Source organism: Suncus etruscus, chromosome 5 (assembly GCF_024139225.1).
Source record: "Suncus etruscus isolate mSunEtr1 chromosome 5, mSunEtr1.pri.cur, whole genome shotgun sequence".
Lineage (NCBI taxonomy): Eukaryota > Metazoa > Chordata > Mammalia > Eulipotyphla > Soricidae > Suncus > Suncus etruscus.
In genome coordinates, this window is record NC_064852.1 from 76,082,955 (window position 1) to 76,097,392 (window position 14,438).

The following is a 14,438-nucleotide window of genomic DNA, read 5'->3' on the forward strand; positions in this document are numbered from 1 at the left end:
TCAGAAAAAGATCTCTAGAGCTTTAATTGTGTTTAAATAAAATTTTGTACCCTTTGTTTAATAATTGCCCTTTACTCACCATCCTTTGAAATCACGACTCCATTCTCAGATTCTATAAACTTAGCAATATTTAGATACTTCATATATTTGAGATGAGACATGCAGTGTTAGTTTTTCTGTATCTGGTTTGTTTCATCTAACACAATATGTGTTGTTTTATTCTGCAGAATTCTCTTTGATTTTTGAGGGTTTTGTTTTTTGTTTTTGTTTTGGGGCCACATCCAGTGACTCTCAGGAGTTACTCCTGGCTCAGGGAACCATATGGGATTCTGAGGATCGAACCCATCCTGGGCAGCCTGGAGCAAGACAAACACCCTACAGCTGTGTTATTGCTCTAGCCCCTGAGGTTTTGTTTAGAAGTCACACTCGCAGTAGTCAGAACTTACTTTTGGCTCCACACTCAAGGATCACACCTGGTGGAGTTTGGGGGGCCATATAGGATGCTGGGGATTCAATGTGGGTTGACCATATACAAAGCAAGCAACCTACCCTACCCTATTGCTTTGGCCCCAGAATTCTCTCTCTCTTTTTTTAAGGTTGAAAGTATAAAGACAATAAATTTGTTTCTTCATCTTTGTTAATAGGTTATTTTTCATATCTAATCACTGTAAACAAAATTGTATTGAACACAGAAGCAGCTCAAGCTTCTGTTTCTTTTGAATAAAAATAGAGTTGCTAAACTGTATAGTAATTCTCTTCTTAAATTCTTGAGGAGCCTTTCTATATTATTTTTCACAGCAGTTGGACTATTTCTCCTAGTGTTGCAAGGGACTCAGCTTCTCCACATTCTATTTAATACTAGTCTTTTTTTTTTTTTTAACAATAGCCATTGTGAAAGTATAATATGGTATCACACAGAGGACCTGATTTGCATGTTTTAATGATTAGTGATGTTGGGCACTAAAAAAATGTCTCTTTGTAAGTATTCTTTGAAATAACATCTTAAGTTCCTTAGCCTACTTTAAATTCAGGTTACTGACCAATTTATTATAAATTTCATGAGTTATTTGCATATTTTGGAGATTGACACTTCAACAGATTTGTTTTGGAGCCATATCCAGTGATTCTGAGGGAAAACTCCTGGCTCTGACCTTAGAAAATTAATCCTGACAGGGTTCAGGATATAGATATGTATGTCTATGCTGGGGTTCGAATCTAGTCAGTTGTATGCAAGACAAGCACCATACACACTGTACTGTATCTCCAGCTTCCCTTCATAACTTATTTGATTTACAAAGTTCTATCTATCCCATTCTATAAACTGCCTTTACTCTATTTTTTCTTCTGTTGTGAAATAAAATTGTTTTATTATAGGTTTGTTTACTTTGTTTTGTTATTTTTGATATCAGATCCAAGGTGTAATTTTCAAGGCAATTTTATGAAGCTATTCTAAACTTTCTTCTACAGCTTTTAAAGTTTCAGGTACATAGGTCTTTTCGCCACTATGAGTTGATTTTTTAGTATAGTGCAAGATGGTTTTTGCAAGTGAATATATAGTTTCCCAACATTATTTATTTATGAAAACAGCCATTCCTTATTGTATATTTCTGACCTTTTAAAAGTTCATTTGGCTGTATATGCACGAATTAACTTCTCTATTCTGTTCTACAGGTCTATATTTCATTCCTTATGCCATTAATGTAGAGTTTTGTAGTGCTTTTTCCTTGAAGGAACAGTAGTGGATCATAAATCCATGTTTGCACACCTCTAAATCAATGTCTGAGTATACATTAAGTTCACTTATACTAAAACTCCAAATCTATCTGCTTTTAATTTGGTGTTCTCTCAGCAGTTTATGAAAAGAGAAACAGTACTGTTTACATTTATAGTAAATTCTACTATAGTTTGCTTTTGTTTGAAGACAACACTTGGTGGTATTCAAGAGATTGCTTAGTACTGGTTTTGTATTCAGAAAGACTCCAGCTATAATTTGTTGTATGGAGAATTTGAACCAGAGTCAGCTGCATATAAAATCTTACCTCCTGGATTATCTCTTTGCTCCCCTCCTAAATGTATGCATTTGTTGTTAAGTGAAGGGTATACCCAATACTCTGTCTCTGTGCTCAAAAATCATTACTGGCATGGTTCAGACCAAAGGGGTACCAGGGATTGAACCAGAGTCCCAGGCAAACAAGACAAGGGCCCTGCCTGCTCTAACATATCACAGGCCAAGTCAAAATTATATTTAATATTTAATAATATTTAATTAATTAAATTAATATTTAATAATATTTAAGATGTCCATTGAAAACCCTCCACCTTCTCTCAAACTAAGAATTTGTTAATGCTTTCTAAAGAAATTTTATCAAATGTTTTATGAGAAAATAAATATAACAAAGTGTTCCCAACCAAAGAACATATGGACCTTTTAAAGCCCACAGAATAATCCAAAGAGCACCACAGATGAAAATGCATAAATGAGTGGCCACAGCATGAGACTAAGGGTCAAAGAAGAAAATTGATAGGGTAGTGGCATAGAAATAAAACAAGGTCAAAAAGGGCCATATTGAGAAACAGACACTGAAATATAAAGCAACTAAAACAGAGTATGTGAGAATATTTAGCAATTGATATAATTAAGAATGTTTTTGTTGGAGCCGGAGTGGTAGCGCAGTGCAGCGGTAGTGCATTTGCCTTGCACGCGGCTGACCCAGGATGGATGTCGGTTTGATCCCCGGTGTCCCATATGGTCCCCCATGCCAGGAGCAATTTCTGAGCACATAGCCAGGAGTAACCCCCTGAGCATCACTGGGTGTGGTTCAAAAAACAACAACATCAAAAAAAGATTTTGTTATAAAAGGCTACAAGAGTTATGGTAATAGTTCAATAGGCAGAATGCTTGACTTATGTTCAGACAACCTGAGTTCAGGTTCAATCCCCTCCTCCAAGCACAACAAAAGTGATCCCTGAGCACAGATCCAAGGGTTAAATCCTAGCTGGAGAGACAGAAAAGGGGGTGTAGAGAAGAGGATACAGACAGGAAAAACGTGTCTGCCATAGAGGCAAGTAGGGAGGGGGTGAAAATGGGAAGAAATCTAGAGAAATTGGAGGTAGGAAATGAACACTGGTGAAAGGAAGAGTTTTGGAACATTGTATGACTGAAACTCAACTATCAACAACTTTTTAACTCTATCTTAGTGACATAATTAATAATTTTTTTTCATTAAACCACAGCTGTGTATTGTCCACAAACCAAAATACAGCAATTAATTAAAATATAGAAAGACAACTAAAACAAGTATCTTAAAACATCTTTAAAAAATTGGCAGAATATACCAAATTATTCTTTTTTTTTTGTTTTGTTTTTTTTTTTTTTTTTTTTTTTTTTTTTTTTTTGGTTTTTGGGTCACACCCGGCGGTGCTCAGGGGTTACTCCTGGCTGTCTGCTCAGAAATAGCTCCTGGCAGGCACGGGGGACCATATGGGACACCGGGATTCGAACCAAACACCTTTGGTCCTGGATCGGCTGTTTGCAAGGCAAACGCCGCTGTGCTATCTCTCCGGGCCCCCAAATTATTCTTAATAAATACAAATGCCCTCTGCACTGTAAGCCTCTCCCAACACCCTTTTATCTAAACTTTCTTTTGAGATGTTAATCCCATCTGGATGATCAGACCTGCCCACACCTGGAATGGGGTGAGCTGCTTTAAAGAAAGAATAAAAGAGTCTGTTTGGGGAAGACAAGGGAGAAACTGCTAGGCAAAGAAAGCAGATCACAGAAAGACTCATGGCAGAGAAAAAGACATGGAATAAAGCGAGCTGACTGATGAAACTTTGACTGCTTGTGAATTATTTCTTTGCTGTTATCCTGCAGCTTCAGACCCATCCACCTGAGGGGTTAGAAACACGGCGCCTGGGGGCCGGCGAGGTGGCAGTAGAGGTAAGGTGTCTGCCTTGCAAGCGCTAGCCAAGGAAGGACAGCGGTTCGATCCCCCGGTGTCCCATATGCTCCCTCCAAGACAGTGGCAATTTCTGAGCACTTAGCCAGGAGTAACCCCTGAGCATCAAACAGGTGTGGTCCGGAAAAAAAGGAAAGGGAAGGGAAGGGAAGGGAAAGGAGGGAAGGGAAGGAGGGAAGGAGGGAGGGAGGGAGGGAGGGAGGGAGGGAGGGAGAGAGGGAGGGAGGGAGGAAGGAAGGAAGGAAGGAAGGAAGGAAGGAAGGAAGGAAGGAAGGAAGGAAGGAAGGAAGGAAGGAAGGAAGGTGCAGCCTAATCCAATAAGAGGACTATATGCTTTATATTTTATATTTTATTCTACACTGCACCCCTATGTTTATCACAGCACAATTTGCAATAGCCAGAATCTAGAAACAACCCAGGTATCCAACCACAGATGAGTGCCTAAAGAAACTGTGGAACATTTATACTATGGAATATTATGCAGTTGTTAGGGAAAATGAAGTCATAAAATTTGCCTATAAATGTATGGACATGGAGACCATTATGCTGAGTTAACTGAGCCAGAGGGAGAGGGATAGATATAAAATAGTCTCATTCATCTGCAGGATATAAGAAAAATAAGACAGTATAGCAATAATATTGAGACAATAGAGCTGAACACCAGGAGGACCAGTTCATGACATGAAACTTGCCATGAAGTCCAGTGAGTGCAGTTAGAGCACCAACCATAATGACAACTACCATGGCAATGGTAGTGAAAGAGAGAGATGCAGAATGTCTTTCTGAGAGACAAGGAGAGAATTGAGGTGAGGTAGGGAAATGGGGGAATACTGGTGGTGGGAAGATAGCACTAGTGAAGGGTGATGTACATTCACACTGAAACTCAAGCATAAAAGTTTTTGTAAGCATGATATAATAATATGGTATATAAATAAAGAAACTTAATTTAAAAAATAAAAATAGAAAAGCACACATACCAAAATAAAAAAACCAAATTATACTTTAAAACTTTACCTATCTTATAATACCAAATTTCTAGGGATGGATAAGTAAAAATTTGATCATATATATATATATATATATATATATATATATAAACATATATATTTGATCATATATATATATAAAGAAAGAAAATATTTACATACCACTAGAAGCTTCAATTATTTTATAAAAATTTTCTTTTAGAGATGATTCTTTAGGCCAAAACAGAGTTCAGTGGGCTGGAGCACCCTAAAAGTCAAAGTTCAATCCTTAGTACTATATGATTCCCCTCAGTGCCACAGGAGAAGGGAGAACTCCTGTGCACTAGACAGTGCATGGTCCTAAAACCAACCAACCATATAACCCTTGTTTCTTTATACATGCATAACATATGCCTTTTCTTAACTTTGAAATCGTATTTTGCATGTGCTGAAGTCAGCATCTACTCAGCCTAATACTTTACATACTCTGTAGCTGTAGAATAAAAATTAATAGTTGACACATTGTGAAAAAACAGCTTAATAATTCTAAAAGCTAAACATAAAAATAACCACATGACTTAGCAATTCTACTCCAATGAACATAACAACAAAACTAGCAACTGGAACAACTATTTGTACTGGAACAGCTACTAGACACCTAGTTGATCATCTATACTTGAATGGATAAAAGATGAGATGCATATATTTGCCCATATATATTTATTATCTCGTATGTAATAGACTTTCACTCAGTTACAAGTAGCAATAAAATTCTGATACAAACAACAACATGGATGAACCATGAAAGCATCATACTTAATAAAATAATCCTGACATAAAAGGTTAAGTGCTATTTCTAGGAAATATCTAAAGCACGCATATTCATGGAGACAGAAAGTAGACTGAAGGTTACTAGGGACTAGGGGAGGGGGAAATGAGAGATATTGCTTAATGACTAAAGAGTTTCTGTTTGTGGTGGTGAAAAGTTTTGGAAATAGTGGCAATGGTTGCACAACAATGTAAATGTTATTAATGTTTATAAGCTATGTATTTAAAATGTTAAAATTTTATGTTATGTATTTACTTATAATTAACGTAAAATATAGATGGTATATGAATTATATCTCAATAAAACAGTTACAATTTAAGTTTTATGTCCTTGCAAATAGGAACTAAGTTTTAAGCACTGAAAGAGAACTTTAAACATTCCAGTCACTTCTCTTATTGTCAATTCATAGTATTTTACTTATTTATATAACTCACTTAGCAATTAATTTTATCCCCCTTCCAATATCTCTGGTGTTTTTTTAATTACTGTTACATATTTAATATTTAATTATGCTTTGTTTACAAAACTAGATTAGTTGCACAAATTATCAAATCAAGACCCATATTTAATATTTGTTTGTACTTTGTTTACCAAATGATATTAGCAGTCTCTGAAATTGTCAAATCAGGACCCAGTAGCCCTCTATTGTCTTCAAATCATCAAAAAATAATTCAATTTCATACTTGCACAAATATATTAAGTAAAATTTTCAATAAAAAATGCTAAGAGGCATTCTGGGAAAAATTAATCAGAATACTCATTTCCCTAGACACTATAATTAATCAAGGGTATAAGAGAATTCATTTTGCATAATTATTAAAAATAGTTAATAGGATACTTTTAACAGAAAAATCTGACCAGTCATTTTTTCCCCTGGGTTAAAGGAAAGGCATTGTTCACATAAGAAATAAGACAAAATATCTGAAGAATGTGTAAATCTATACTAATATTTTATGCATGAAGTAAAAATGTTCAGCATATATACTTCTGAGAACTTTATAATTAAGATATGAGTTTCTACAAGTAATTTAAGTCTGTTTATAAAGAATTTTAGGGTCAAGCCAAAACAAATTTTATTTAATAATCTTCTTTAGTGATCACAGCAGTACCAAAATAAATTATACATAAGTATTTGGAATATAAGAATGAAAGAGAAGACTAGACAAGCAAATAAAAAATAGTTTTATAAAGGTACCATAAACTTTTATACAGAATGTATAAAATAGCAGAGTTTTAATAAAGTCTTTGGTTATAGGCCAGAAAAACAAAAGGTAGGCAATTCTCCTTAGTATATGCTGAAAATGACCTTTAGGATTATAGGCTATTTCATGTCCGTAGCAGGCTTTTTTAAATAAATTAACTGTCAAAAATGTCTTTCCCACAGAATGTTTGAATGACTTTAAAAAGATATAAACAATAATCACTCACTTGAAATGTAAGAAACAATTTATACTTTTAGATAAAGGCAAATTGTTTACATTATTAAAATATGGCAGCATTCTATTAAAAGAAAATGTTTCCAAACAACTTTTTTTTTAATTCTCTACTGAAGTAGAACAACTAATGTTCACTTTTATAGTGAAAATGCTCATTGGCATCTTGGAGAACATTGCTTTTCCAGGCAGCAATACAGCTATTTATCACTTTCACTTCCCTGGAAAATAGCTAATGAAGGGAGGTTTTCATCAGACAAAATACATGAGTTAAAATTCGTTCTTCATTAATTAGGAAGTACTCAGGCACTTAATCTGAGGTTTTATAATTTAAACATGATTCCAAAAAGCTTGGGTTATTATTCCCAAGGTCACAGCATGTTAAAAGGGAAAAAGATGATGACAGTAGCTCTAACTTTTTAAAAAGTAAACAAAAAGCAATGAGGTCAGGAATGACTTGATACAGTTCTCAAAAATCTATAAATCATATGCCTCACAGCAATCAGTAAATGTTAACTAATATTAAAAACAACCAACCGAAAAAAAAACCTCTGGGTCAATAATCTATGTGCAGCAGGTAGGGCACTTGCCTTGCATGTGGACAGTGTGGGTTCTATACCCGTTATACCATAGGGTCCCCCAAGAACTTACTGAAAGGAGTAATTCTGACTGAAGAACCAGGAGTTTTTCCTGAACATCACCCAGTGTGGCTAAAAAGCAAAAAACAAAATAGCACATCGGTAGGGCTTTTATTTACCTTGTGCGAGGCTAACCCAGGACAGACCTGGGTTCTATTCCCAGCATCCCAAAAGGTACACCAAGGCTGCCAGGAATGAGAGTACAGAGCTAGGGGTAACCCCTGTAGTAACTGCTCGTTATGGCCCCAAAACAAAACAGAACAAAAACAAAAACAAAAACAAAAAAAAGTAAAATTTGAAATTAAAGATATAATGTATAACTTTAAAATCAGGGGCATAAGCAATGAAATATACAAGTAGATTTGAATCCAGCCCAATCACCTTTTGTTTTTCTGATTTTAGACTCCAAGACTCAGCTTCCAAATACAAAATGGAAATAGTATTCTCCTTACATACTGTGGGAGAATCAACCTAAGTAGAGGCTTTCAGTATGACAGACACATGGATAGTGTAGGCACTAAAATACTCTGAACATCTAGCTATACAGAAGAGTAAGCTCTCTGAAATATGTAACAACTATTTTCTTCTTTTTTAATTTTTTAATTCACACCTAGAGATACTCAGGAGTCACTCCAGGTGGTGCCTGGGATGCCTGGAATTGAACCTAAACGTGTCTCATGCAAGGCAAGTGCGCTATGCTATCAGCTCCAGCCCCAACAACTATTTTTAAGTGTGTAAGCGTTATGTTATAGTTCATAAACTATTTAGTTAATGCCAAGATTCAAGTTTGTGTATAATAAATGCTTTCAAATTTCAGCAGAAACTCCATTTTAGTTGTTTATGCCCACTTTCTTTTATAGTATCAATTTAGATAACGTTTATTCTGAAAAACCTTAAAATCTGTATTTGGATATCATATCTAAAGGGTCTCTTGAAAATATACCATCAAGTCCATATCCTAATTCTAACCTTTATTAAAAAAAACTTTTCTAATATCAGTGTTTATGGTAAAACCATCTTTCCAGTTGCTCAATCAAATCTTATATCAAAATCTTAATTTCTTCCCACTTACTCATCATCTAACATTCGACCAATAAAACTTTGTGTTCATATCTTTAAAACATCAGAGTTCAATGTTACCATCCTTACCCAAGTCACTGCCATCCAACATAGATTATTTTAAGAACCTTCTAACCAGTGGTCATAACCTCCCTACATCTATTCTTAGCATAAGAACTAGAATGATCCTTTAAGAAAACAGCAAAATGGCTCCTCCTCAAAGATCCTAGTGAGACCTGTAAAGCCCTAAATGAGTAAATATCCTAACCCATTACCTGTCAACAACCTCTTTATTTCTGTCTCCTTCACACAGTATGTCTCTGATCATACTGGCCTCTATCATAAAGTTGAGCACATCAAGCAGGCTCCTGTCTCAAGTTTTCTGCCTGGAGGGCTATTCCCAAAGATAACCATATAGTTAACTTCCTTGATCTTCGCTCAAATTATCACCTTCTCTGTGAGTCTTTCCCCATTTTCTGGTTATACCCCATCATCACTATAACCTCTTGGCTGATTTTACTTTTTCTTCCCTACCCAGCACCTGTCACCGGGTAACATAAAATGTCATGCTTTATTCATTATATTTATTTTAATAATTATATCTACCCTAACTATTAATATGTTCTATAAGAAAAGGTCTTTCAAAGTTTCACTTACTGATAATTTCATTTACCTAGAAACCAACCCAAATGCAAATTATTTATGCAAACAAAGAATGTGCTATATTCCTTGTGCTTCCTTTAGCATAGGTTAGCATAGAGTTAGCTCATTAAAGCAGATTTCACTACTTGACACTACAGCTCATTCTGCCTTTTCCATTAAATTATTAGTGTCTTAAGGCATCTAATTTTTTTTCTTTCCACTAATATTGTCAATAATTCAGAGTGCCTGTTTAGCAAACAGCCATGATATGTGGAAAAATTATGGAGAATAAAAACTAGACAAAGTGCCTTTACTAAAAAACTATCAGCCTAAACTTAGAAAGTAAATACATTTCTGAAATTAATTTTCATTAACCAAAAATTTAGTATTTTTGGTCTGGCTCTCACACCATACTGGCTACAGGATAAAATTCATCAAATTATTTAGATATTATAAAATAAAAATCAATAAAAAAGGCATCAATTGTATACCTGTACCTCATGTGATTATAGTGAAAAACTGAGTGAGGTGACAGTAAAATAGTTCACATCACGTTACCAAAAATATGCCAATCTAGCATTATTGACTCTTTTGCTTTAGAGGTATGTGCAAGCAAACAAAAATTATACTGACCTTTTTTTTAAAAGCAGGAAATAAAATGCCTGTATTAAAGGTATCCTTAAACTGTCAGAAGAAAAGCAGCATTCTTAACATCAAGAAAGAAGTTGAAGCAGAGAATTCTACACAAATAGACTTTTGTGAAAAACAATTCTTATCTTTCTTTTAGCCTCCTCACATAGCCAAGTCACTTTTCCACAAATTGCCTCTCTTTGTTCAACTAAATACAAGTAAGGTTTCACCATTCCTTTGGGATCTTGTTTCTATGTGGGATCCCATGTAATATAAAACATATTAAATAAATAAAACCTGTATTGAATGTTTTTCTCCTATTTGTGTCATACCAATTTAATATTCATACCCAAACAAAAAGAACAAGGAGGTTAAAGGTAAAGTTTGCCTGTCCTACTATTAATCCACTGGTTTGTACACATTAAAAACATTTGTAAACTGTATCTATTATTTAACACATAATAAGAGGCCCTACTTCAAAAAGCTGATGAAACTAGAATGCTCATTTAAAATAATCTTCAGAATTTTCTTAGAATCTGCCAATGATTTATATTTAAAATTATTGTTACTTTAAACAACAGGATTAGTTCAGAAAAGAAAATTTAGGATATATTTATGTATTACTGAATAATAAGATCTAGAAGTACCTTCAATAAGATTTTAATGTTTAAAAATTTTCTAATGTTTTCTACCATATAGCTAGTATACCTAATATTAAATATTAAAATCTGAATATCTTACTCTTTAGATAAAGAACACCTGTGATAATAAGCACATGCCTTTCTACTTTAAGTAATCTCATTTTTATGAATAAAAATTTTGGAGAAATATATATAATTTTAAAATGTTTGGCTCTACTAAATCATTTCCCAGTTTTCTAATAATCATTTTAGTCATGTATCCAATAGTATGTATAATCCTTTGGCAATGTTATCTAGGGTTTATGCAAAACTAGCAGTTCTGTTAAAATAAAAGGTCAATGCTATCATTTTTATTATTATTTTATACAACTGCATAAAATATTTTCATTATTTCTCATTTCATGTGATATTAAAGTATTTCCCTTTTTATCTTCAGAAACAGTTCTCCATTTTATAAAATACCTGTGAAAATTCATTTATTTCTAGTTTGTACTACCACAAAGTAAACAAACATACATATTTACTTAGTGTTCCTATGAACAGTAGACAAGACAACTGAGGTAAGCAGTTTAAATGATTGTCCCACGACCACAGATGGAGAGAAAGCCAGCTTTAGGATTAAAACTAAGCAGCTCATTATTCCCTTCTTATATTCTTTGTTCTTACATTGTTTTTATATCACAATCATCTTTTATCTAATTTTAAAATAAGAATTTAAATAATAGCACATATCAACAGTTAATAAATATAAGTAAATTTCTAAAAATACTAAATAAAAATAACATCAACTTATCCAGATATTTTCTGAAAAAGTATGATTCAAAGTAATTCTTAAAATTTTGTTTAAGGTGTCAAGAAAGTGACAGCTAAATTCGTCATTTCAATTAGTCTTTTTTATTTCTTTAACCAGAATCTACAACAAGTATATGCAATACTTGGATTTGATATCAAACAGAAATACTTTTCATTAAAAAAATCCTCCAAACTTAAAGCAATAGTTTCTACTCAAATTGTAAACTTCAGGATACATTTGTAACAGAGATATCAATTAACAGACAGTGATACAATGTAAAGAAACATCAGACACTTTTGCACTTACAGGAGAAAAAGACATGCAGTAGAACATTAACAGCTTACTGTGGAGAGTGGGTTTAATCAGGAAGTAGCCATTATCCTTTCGATTCAGAGCAGTGACAGCACTCCAAAACAACAAGCCGTGATATTTTTCAGTTAAAAGGCATGAAAGAATACCTACTATTGTGTCCTAGCTTCCTAGCTTTGCTGACCCCAAAGGTCACCATATGTCTTTTATCAAAAGCTTTCATGAAAACATAATCCCCAAGCAAGCATTTACAATGCTGTGTTTGTTGAAACACCTAAAATCTACCTAACACAACCTCTCTCTCTCTGTTACTCACAAAACATGGCTGTCTTATTCAGAGATTAGCAATTATTGTAATGAGATACTGTCAGAGAGGGTCAAATAGTACTTCCTGCAGTTTACACATCTTGATTTCCTGGTAAACAAACTGAAAGGCAGGTGGAGCACTCAGATCACCAGTAAACGTGAATGCTCACGTGACAAGATCAAGCCAGGTAAGGCTGAACTCTAAAGTAATCTCTTTTTTAGCTCCTAAATTTTATTAACGTCAAAACAGACAATAAAGAGTCCTGTTTTTCTTCTCTCCTTTTTTTCCCCCAAAGGAAGGTTTATTCGTGACACGCATATAGACTCACAGTTTATAATGAGAAATGCCTGAAAAAATGAATCGCTAAGAAGGCTTAAAAAATTTCTTCTGGCAAGTAAATTGTAAACAAAAGGTAGTACTGACAAGATTTTAAGAAAGAAAAATGCTCCAAAACTTGAAAAAAAGAAGGGAAAGTTTTTCAGTTTGGGCTGCTTCATCAACTGTGGATAAGGTTTTAATTTATATTTGAGATGAAAATTTAATTGTCAATCAAAGCATAAGCTATTTTATTTTATTAAGTTCTGACAAATGAGACTATAACTGGCAGTTAGAAAACATTTCAAGAATAAAAACTTTATAAAGTTTCAAACCATTCTCTACACATTTAAAATTCATTTACTAAAGAAAGTAATTGCCTTATTTCCATTAAAAATATTTATTATTGACTTGAAAATTGTTTCTTTATCTATAGTTGTCCTCCCAAATTGCTGAATTTTCCCTTTGAAATTGTAAGTAAATAAGAGCTTATATAACAAACTTAAAAAGTTCAGTCAATATAAGATCCTCTACTTAAAACAGATATTGTAATCTATAAGATTAATATTTAAATTCCTCAAATAGTAAGACCATGATTATATATTCTATTCTGAATGCAACATGCTTTAGTTTGAATACAGAAGTTTTTGCTTCCTTTTAAAATGTTATATAGCTCATCAAGATATTAAATTATTACATAAAACAAGCTTCTATTTAACTCATTTGCAAAATAAAATTTTAACATACTGAAATAGAGACTAAAACAATAAAGTTAATATCAAATATTAAAGTACACAATTGTCAATGAGTGCAATCTCAGACTAGTTCTCATTATAACAATATGAATCATTTCAAAAGAGTATGTATTCAATATTTAATAATGTTTCAATGATCCATGTCTTAGTTGCACACAAAAGGTCAAACTTACAGGGTAATTGAACAAAAATATAGAAGCACATAAAATAGTAGATGTTTTGTTTTACTCAAAGTACTTTGATCAGCAAGTTTGAATATTAAGGTATGGTAACTATGTATAGACACAAAGCTTCAAAAAGAATTCCCCTGCCCTTGGCAAGTCCAAGAAACCAAAGTAGAGATTAGTCATTCAAGACTTAAATACACACAAAATAAAAGAGGGGGAGGAGGGTAATGGGAAATGAGTGTATATATAAAGATTGTTTTTATTTGCTTGCCTTCTGAAAGCAGTAAGTAAGGTTTAACTGGTTATTATCCATCTTATTTCAAAAGAATTAAAATGGCTTTCAGAAATATGTATAGTAGAACAAAACGCCTTCAAAATATGACAACATAGTAGAGAGGAAGTAGGAAGAAGTGGCAAAAAAGAATGGAACATAACTTTGAAACATATACACCTTTATAAGACTGGAAAATTCTAAGATGTACATGAGATTCCTAGCAATTGAAGCCAAATAGGTAATAATACTTAATCACTATAAGAGCTATTTACAAAAAAAAAAAAATCAAAGTTTTATTACTCAGAATTGAAAGAAATTTTGCCTATACTTTTCAATAACAATACTTCAGTACATTCGTTTTTCCAATAATATCTTTATAGATATTAAATAACAAATTTCACATCAATTTTTCTTGTAGCATTTTCTCAAATCAAGGTTGGGTCATAACATAATTAAGGTTACTCAGAAAATCAACCATCTTGCTAGCAAGTCTGCAAATCACCTAATCTGGGCTCTAAACAAATACTAATAATTATAGGTTTTTAAAATTAAATTTATAATATACACTTTCAATTTCCAAATTTATATTTAATTTCACAAATTTAGTTTATTCTTCCAGAAAATTAAAATTGGTAAGCAAGCAATAACTAGGGCTAGAGCAGATAAAGGCTAAGGAAGATACAGACTTTTAAAAGGTAGAGAATTGTGGCCCCTGAAAGAAT

General features: G+C 33.2%; 1 protein-coding gene across 1 annotated transcript in view; it reads right to left on the reverse strand.

Annotated features, from left to right (window-relative positions):
* The window catches only part of BAZ2B (bromodomain adjacent to zinc finger domain 2B), a 200,794-nt gene extending 188,768 nt beyond the window's left edge, over positions 1-12,026 (reverse strand). The window contains exon 1 of the mRNA XM_049773091.1: positions 11,913-12,026. Coding sequence (XP_049629048.1) covers positions 11,913-11,922 — 10 coding nt within the window. The 5' untranslated portion in view covers positions 11,923-12,026. The remainder of the gene's footprint in view (positions 1-11,912) is intronic.
* Positions 12,027-14,438: the final 2,412 nt, after the last annotated feature.